Source organism: Ptychodera flava, chromosome 21 (assembly GCF_041260155.1).
Source record: "Ptychodera flava strain L36383 chromosome 21, AS_Pfla_20210202, whole genome shotgun sequence".
NCBI classification, from domain to species: domain Eukaryota; kingdom Metazoa; phylum Hemichordata; class Enteropneusta; family Ptychoderidae; genus Ptychodera; species Ptychodera flava.
In genome coordinates, this window is record NC_091948.1 from 34,280,888 (window position 1) to 34,290,067 (window position 9,180).

Genomic DNA, 9,180 nt, shown 5'->3' on the forward strand with positions numbered 1-9,180 from the left:
CAGTATGATTTTGGAATGAGGGATCCTTTTTACATAATTTAGGATCAGCCTGACTTGAGGAAAATAACAACAGGTTTATATCAAGTTTAACTATGGTACAAAGATAATGACATTGAATTATTCCAAAATTAAGTAGGATGTGTTTAAAGCAGGATACAATTTGCAGTGTTTGATATTTGGAGTTGAAGGACATGACATTTATGTACGTTTATATTTTTTCATATATACAGATGTGATTGAATATTGTCTAAGATTGATTTAATGCCACGGTCAATTAGAGCTATCTACAATGTTCTGATATCAGAATTTGGTAATCAGAGTGTCCGACAAGTAGTTGTGAAGTCTGATGAAGCATGTTGATATACTGAGCAAGTTCAATAGATTGAGTTCTAGTAGACTTGGCTATGGTTTTAGATTTGTAAGTGGTTATCACACCTATAGGATCTGTGTGTCAAAATTAGTAATACGTAATACCATGCTGTGGTAACTCACACTACTGAAAGGTGTTGAGCCATTGCTGAGCCACTCAAAAACAATCCTTTCTTTATTCAGAAAAAAGAGAAAGTGAATTTAAGGCTTTAAGTAGCATTTTATGAAACTTTCTTTGTCCACTGTAAGTTTATCAATCAATATGTCAGAAAAGCAAGTCAACACTTAAAAACTGTAAAAGTGATCTTTTCCTGTGAATAAAAGTTATCCATTCAGGAATATTCATGATGACTGGAAACACTGAAAGGCTTTCAAGTTGTTTTGTCAAAATGTTGAACTATTATCTCTTAATGGCTATTTACTGGATTTCTTTCTCTGTCCAAACAAAATTCATGATTGTACTACTTACACACACACTCAACTGACTGCCTTTCTCATCAAGGAGATAAAATGGTTTAGCTTCCCCTCTTGATGTCACAGTTTATGTGTGAATTTTATTGCCTCTGCTTTTGACAGTAAAGATATCAAGGAGACTGCACAGGCTGTTGGTGTGTCTGTAAATGGCATTCATTACTGTTAATGGTCTTGAAAGCCATGTTTCTATGGAACCAATCAGATGAACGAATTTCCCATAGATTGCGCCCTCAGTGTCCACAATTAGATTTTGCATAATGCCTTTTTTGCAATGTAATGATTTCTGGCATTACAATTTAGGCTTATACCAAACAATGGCAGTCAGGCTGGTATACTTACAGGCAGTGAAGTATCTATATTTTGTTTTGGAACTTGAATTGTAAATCAAATCCCAGTATAAGGGTGATGGATTTCAGCTGTGCTGTCAGAGAGAGAATTCATGACACAGATCGATAGTCTGCGTGTGTCAGCATCTCTTGTATGCTGTCAACTTTGCAGTTATCTTAAACCACTGTTCAGAAAAGTTTCATATTTGCTTTACAAGTTGCTGAGGAAATCCAACTTTGATTTGTTTAATCGATCAGGATATTTGCATAATGCGTAAAATTTTAGGGGCAATGTCGTCCTCTTTGGTCAAACAATCAGGAACTTCTTGTCAGACAGCTTTAAAGGCGTCTACAAATGATTACTGTATCTACAAATGATTAAGGTGTCTACAAATGATTAAGGTGTCTACAAATGATTGTCAACAAATGATTAAGGTGTCTGTAAATGATTAACCCTTTGAGTGCCAACCAGTCCATTTTTGTTGCCATTACAAAATATATAATGCAGACAATTTCTTTTCAACTTTTTCCAATAATTTTGTTAAAAAAACTGTAGCTAATGAAAATTCATGGCCCTTTGATCCAAAATTATCAAAACAATTTCAGAAAAATTCATAAAAATTGGTAAAATGTTGCACTGAAATTTAGGTGGGAAAAATAACAGCGCTTAAAGGGTTAAAGGTGATGCTGATGATTTAATTCACACATGAACAAATGATTACAAAATTTACATCTGTTAATATTTTTGGTCTTTCTTTATGGTCGAAACCTTTTTCTCAGAAAGTAATTTTTTATATCTTTTTACAAATGGTTTTTAGGTTCATGTAACCATCTAATTCACAAAAATAAAAATGTCAGAATTTGCACATGTAAATTATATGGTCACTTTATCAGCCTTGGTGAAAATTTATTCCCTGTAGCCACTTGTCCGATAGCTGTCAGATTTGGTATGTCTCTTCAAAGAGATAAGTTTTTCAGATATCTACATATAATGACACTAGTTGCAAACATTAATATTTTTTCAGTTTTCTGATTTTTAGTCAAATTATCATTGTCTTGGATTCTTAAGTTGATGCATGCAATATTCCATACACAAGAATTGATTCATAGATATTCTAATGATGACTGTTTTTGCATATGTAGATTTTTAGAGTTAAGTATAATATAAGTTGAACGTACTTTAATAATCACGAATAGACCCAACTTTCTAGTTATTGCAGGTCATGAGTTTGCGTAGTCTAAAATATAATCATAGAATCGTGAAATATTGAAGGTCTGATATCATTCATGAATAATTCACAGCAACACAAACACTGCCTGTAGTAAGATTCTGTTGAGTTCGGTGACCTCTGCAATTACACTGTCAATGTTATTAACCATTGACAGTGTATTCACTCTATTTATGCCATGAAAATACAAAGGCTTTTAATGAAATTTATTCTTTCAATGTATTCAATTTAAACATAAATAACGCCAAGGGAAAGTCTACCTATCATAAGCTATATATCCAGTAGTGTACATCTAAAATAAGGAACAATCTAAGTATGGGATGTTCACATTATGTTTGCAGTTGTTCTAACAAAAACTAGGAAAGCAATAAGAATGTTTTAAGAACAGGTGGTTTCACTTTTATTAATTCTTTCATTATACAAATACACCAAAAATGCCATATTATTATAATTCATTTGTTTATGAATACATTATTCTTTTATTTACTTATCCATATTTACAAAATGACATTGGTATTGAAAAGAATAATTTAATACATAAAATTAGCTGAACTCATTTACTTCAGACAACTAGAAAAGAGAGAACAACATTGAAATGTTTGTGTAAAACAAACTTTGAAAGTATGCAAGTACAACACTCAGTTAACATATTGGTACAAAATCAAGTGTCAGACTTAATGTGACTATCAGTTTCTTATATATAACTATTATGATTCAATGAAGATCAAAGCTGAGGTAACCTTGCCAGGTGGACTTTGAACATTGGGCTGATATAGAGTACTGCCTGTCTAGCACTTTCATGTTACCTTCCACTGTGATCAACACTTTTCAACTTAATTGAATATGTTAATATGTTAATTTATAATAACTTAGCCGGAGGTGTTCTGCTTTTCCAGTTTAAACTATCATTAGAAAAGATAAGTTTTACCAAAATAAAACCAAGATTATGTAGCTTATGCAAATGTTGTCATGATTTTAATATCTTTAAATTCAAGTAGAGTATCCCAAGAAAGCAATTGCTGGTCCGTAAGAAAATGTTTTCTCAAAAAATGAGAAAATTGTCTCAATAATTAAACACAACGCAGGTAAATTTTGTCTTCATCTGTACACATCTGTATGAAATCATCCCTGCAAACCTAAATGCATAATTTGAAAGTTGTTAGACAAGTATTTGTAAAGAAAGTGATATTTTTTTAGCCAAAATTGAAGAAATAACCCTTAATATTTACATAATTTATGCAAATATCAACATTTGAAGAAGTCGTCAATACTCAGCTATTAGTAAATTTCAACATTTTATCAGAGAGGTGCTTTTAGAGCAGAAGATTATCAAAGAAAAATAAGATAAATCATTCTCAAAAAAAAATGTTTTATGCTAAATTGCAAAAAATCTACGTTACGTAAATCCTTACGAAGGCTTATACATGTATATGTACACACCCGATGCAGTATCACAGTTATATACATACAGTAATAACATTGTGCAGCAGAAAAAGAAGCTAAAATGGGAATGCATCTAATTGTATTCAAAAAGTTAAATGTGTTTAGAAGTACATTATTTATTCTTTGTAGTATTAACTCATTGTTCATGTATCTATTTCATTTCAGTTGAATTCATTTGATAGAAGACGACAACGGAAATGTGTGTGTTTAGTTACTGTGACACTTTCATCATTAATTATATTCGCTATCGTCCTGGCTGTGTGCCTAACAACATTGTCTCCGTGACAACAGTGAATAATGGGTCATGTGAACCAGGCTAAGAAGCAGACTGATTCATGGGAAGACACACATTGTAACAAACAATGAGGTTACTGCCATGTTAACTGGCAGCTCATGAATATTCAAGTTTGTTCACTTGACACATTTTTTTCACAGAAAGCTGGGCTCTAAGCTGAGATGATTGTCTTATGTTCCCTAATTGTTTATTCACATCTGAGGATATTTAATGACTGAATATATGTCAGTATTACTATTGGCTGGTACTGCTATGATACAGTGTGTATCATGTACAGTAGAATCACATGACATAGTGTCTTGCATCGGGGATAGCCTGCAGTTTGGAGCTAATCTTTGAGATGAAAGTATTATTGTATGACAAACTAACTTACAACTAGCATTTGAGCCTAACACAAGTGGTCTTGCATGTACAACACAAATCAATGCAAAAGACTCTCAACTTTTTAAAAATTTGATTTGGAGACAACTAGCTGTCATTGTACTAAATATTATGTCCAATTTTCAAAATTGAACTTTGTCATATCATTTAAAATTTTGTCATTTGCACAGTGAGTTTTTGACATGCATTTTTGCTGCTTCACTGAAACTGTAAATTTCAAAGACCAGAACATAATATAAGCCACGGTCCCTCCACTGTGTTTAAGCCAATCAAATGAGCTTTTAGCTTGAGCCATCTGTGATAAAGATGCAACCGTGTCGTCATACAGGATAATATTGATGGAACATCATGGAGAGTACAATGACCAGTGCCTTCCAACGCAGTGTGTCCTTGTACTAATGAAATGGTAACCATGTACAGAATATGGTAACCATGCAAAGACTGAGTATCCAACCCTCCAACACAATGTGATGATGTCACAATGAAATGTTAACCATGCAAAGACAGTACCTGACCCTCCAACGAAAAGTGATGATGTCATAACAAGATGGTAACCATGCACAGACAGTACCTCCCTCCCTCACAATATGATGATGTCGTCACAAGATGGTAATTACCATGCAAAGACAGCACACCTCCCCAATATGATGATGTCATAACAAGATGGTAACCATGCACAGACAGTACCTCCCTCCCTCACAATATGATGTCGTCATAGCAAGATTGTTACTGCACAAAGACAGCTGTCATATTCTAGCTGAGCAACAAATACCTGACTATGAAAATGCGGACAGTACTTACTTTTCTGACAGCGATATGAGGGCTTCCTTTGATGCTCATGTACATATAAGCAATTTGATGGACATTGAAATTCTTTGAGTATCTCCTTATCATCCTTATTAAGCTAGCATGACAACAATGAGAAAGGAACAATTGTATCATAGATTTCTAATCAAATGTGAATCAATTATGAAAATCGAGCAGACGCACTCGTACTGTACCTTACCTCCAGTACTGTGTGTGTACATAAATGCTGAAAGCTTGGAGGTATTTGACCAGATTAAAGGTTTTTTTATGAAATCCACACACTTATACACCTTTGGTGTTTGAAGTGTTATGATTGTATATAAGCTTGTTTTATTATTCTTTAGATTCTTTGTCTCTGTTATTTTAATAGGCTTTCACACCATTTTAACATTTCTCAAATAAAATCTCCAAACAGACAATACTGCAATTGTCTCTCGGATGTCTGCAAATAGAAATCTTACTTCTCAAACAATTTTGCCAAAGACAGACGTAAAAGTGATATTATATGTATTGCCAGCGTTTGTATGGTCATATTGTAGGGTCATAATGAAATGTTGTAGGGTAATAGTGGAATATAATGCAGGGTTCAGTGTTACAGTGGAGCATTGCAGGGTAATGGGAAAATATTGCAGTGTCATCATGGAATATTGTAGGGACATGATGGAGTAATGCCGGCTTATATTGGAATATTGCAACGGAAAAATATTGAGTGTCATCGTAGAATATTTAGATGTATTAATTTAGGTGTGTTATGGAATACTTTTGGGTTGTATTGGAATATTGAAGGGTATTGAAAAATAGTGCAGTGTTATCATGGAATATTGTAGAGACTGACATTTTGGAATCCTGCAGGGTTATATTGGAATATTGCAAGGCCATGGGAAAATATTACACTGTCATCATGGAATATAAAGAGTACCATTCATCAATTTTGTTCTCTGTATAATAACTGATGTTCATAGATTGAGCGTTACAAATGTCATGATTACTATAGTACATTCTTGATGATCAATGCCGCCATCGTTTGTCTTGGTATTTTCCTGTTGAAATATTTCTGCTATGAAGGCCACTGCACCTACAATCTGTTGCTAATATCACAGACATGGAGCTCCTTGTCTCTGGTACTATGTGGAGAACCAAATGTTCAGCAGTTCCTGTAAGTCTGCTTAAAAAGTGTTTGTTGCATTGACATATCCCTGGACAACATAATCAGCCATGGTTGTGCCTAGTATGCATGAGAACAAGGGAATGGACATAATTTCAAGATTTTTAGATTTTAAATTTGGAACATCTTACATAAGTACAGCTATACTTCTTTTAAATGTTCCAGGTTAGGTTGTTACCACTGTGGTTAAACAATTACTCAGAGAATGTAGTTTTTATAAAAAAATTAAAACTTGCACCTATACAAAATAATGTTTTCAAGTGTTCAGAGGGATTCACTAAATTTGATTACTTTTGGATTAAACAATGATTACATATTAATCTAAAGATTTGAATCACAGCCTTTGTTTTGGATTACTTTTGAATCTTGTCTTTTGAAGACAACATGCTGAATTATGTACTAATCATGCAATTTATGATAAAGGTTATGCATACATGGTAAATTACCTCAAATTTTACGACATTTAGAATAATTTACTTAAGATATATAGCATAAAATTTACTGAACAAAACAATGTTATTTTGTTGGTTTTTGACAAACTGGAGCATACAGCAAGATCTCCATGAAACTTGATTAATGAAACTGGAGTGACCATTATTTCATTTTCGCAATGGTTTCATGAATTGTGTCTAAAGCCGGGATTGAATATATGCATGGTCACCCATTCATTCAGTATCTTTCAACATGTCAAACAAAATAAGTAGTATCTCGTATCAAACAAAAATAATGAGAAATGGCCGACTTTGTCCCTTTAGGATTCAATATCGCATATGAAAATTTGTATTTTACATTAAACATGTACAGTTTTCAGTACTTTATTTCATTAGTCTCAGAATATGGCTAAATCATGAGCTTTGAAAATGGTCAATGGTTTTTACTACATAACAGGGAACAGTTCAAACAATGTAAGCTTTGAAAAGCATCCAATTCCATATCGATGATTGCAAGGTACTGCTAGTAGAAGTCTATCATAAACTTCTAAATGTCACATTTACAGTCAGGGACTTGTCAGTTTCATTTGCCTGAGAGTTACCCTGTTTTTGTTTTGTTTTTTTGTGAGGGGAACTTTCACCATGTTTTGGAAATACTGAATGGGCTCATTGCAAGTTAACCTACAATTTTCATTGTGTTTGGAGAGCTTATCTGTCACTTGTACAAGTAATATAGCAGTTCCACCATACAGGAAAAATATTTCACCATGAAGACCTTGGCTAGCAATTTTACATGTCGTCCCCCCCCCCCCCCCCCACACCCCCCATTCCAGCAGTATAGCCAACAAAGTTGTTTTACAAAATTTAATACAGGAATGGAAGGTGGTAAATAAATGAATAGATTTGTGAGATGCTGTCGTTTATATGGCCAACAAAAATCTTTATCTACTTTTCAAACAAATTTAGTACCCTGGGATAATAATATGGATTTATTGTTTTGTGGTAGTACTATTGTAGTAATTTATGGAGTTTGTTACATTTATGGAGGTTGTACTACCTGTCTTCATGTCCCAAGGTGGACAGTATGACAATCTGACTTCTTGTAAGCTATTTTACCATTTAATATTTAAATATGACCTCAGAAGACTAAAGAATATCTTCATGTTTGTATATAGTTTTGAATCTTCTCTTTTATAAACTGAGAAAGGAATTACCTTTTAGCTTATCATTGACATCAAACTTGTTTTCTAATCACCAAAGTAATACTTTTCCTTTTTAATTGTGATTTTCATGAACTTGTTTTCATCTGAGTCCAAACTGCACAATACAATTTTGTATATATCTTTTTCCTCTGTAATATTCTTATAGGAAGATGAAGATTCTGCCCAGAGACTATGTTATATGTAAATTATTCAAGTCACTGACACAAGTTATCCCATTGATATGCCAGCAATCTGTGCGTCTAGTATTAAGTATTTTCTGTTTTTTTTATACTCATGCTTTTAGATTTCGAAGTTGCATTGCTCAATGATACTTAAATGACATCCTGAACTTGACCTTTTGATGCTAATCTCTAGGTGTGATACCAAATTTTTCTTTATGATCCACATTTGATCAGAATATCAGTAGGGTTTATTTATGGGTATTTTCTCTCTCCAACCTTGAAGTCCAATTCTTCATAACATATGTAGTATGTGCTGTTTGACCATGTCTACATACGTCACCTGTTGTACATCAGCATGAAATGCAGATGAATGCAGATGAAATACCAAGTAATGGTGGTATTATTTCTGACAACATTACTATAATTATCTGTAAATTGTGTTCTTTTAGTTGAATGTTGTAATATAGCTACATGTTCAATAGCTACATATTCAATGTAAAAGCACTGTTTGTTATGCATTTTTAACAGAAACTAGCATACGATAGTGAGACTGTGCAGTAACATTATAGTGACATACTTGAAGAGCCTGTAAAGCTAGCCAATAGTAGTTTGGATATAAATCAGATATATGACTTATCATTTTCAGTTCAAACCTACAGCTGACAATTCAACCTACAGGTAACAGTATCATGGTTATATGCACATGATTACTCACAAATTTTTGAAGCATTTCCTAATTTTCATGCTATACCAGAATTCTGTTTGACTGACTGGTCCAGCAAATCATGTTTCCAAATAACTCATTCTTCATAGAATTTGCCAAATTACAAAGCCTTGGTTGTTAAATTCTTGAATAGGCATGGTTACATCAATTTG

The 9,180-nt window shown here is 33.2% G+C and overlaps 2 protein-coding genes across 2 annotated transcripts in view; one reads left to right on the forward strand and one right to left on the reverse strand.

The window, feature by feature from the left end:
* LOC139122091 (regulator of G-protein signaling 9-binding protein-like) overlaps nt 1-4,265 on the forward strand; it is a 71,174-nt gene extending 66,909 nt beyond the window's left edge. The window contains exon 6 of the mRNA XM_070687475.1: nt 4,007-4,265. Within this exon, the coding sequence (XP_070543576.1) occupies nt 4,007-4,126 (120 nt within the window). The 3' untranslated portion in view covers nt 4,127-4,265. The remainder of the gene's footprint in view (nt 1-4,006) is intronic.
* Nucleotides 1-9,180, reverse strand: part of LOC139122088 (adiponectin receptor protein 1-like) — a 268,597-nt gene that overhangs the window by 84,787 nt on the left and 174,630 nt on the right. The gene's annotated exons all lie outside the window — the stretch shown is intronic.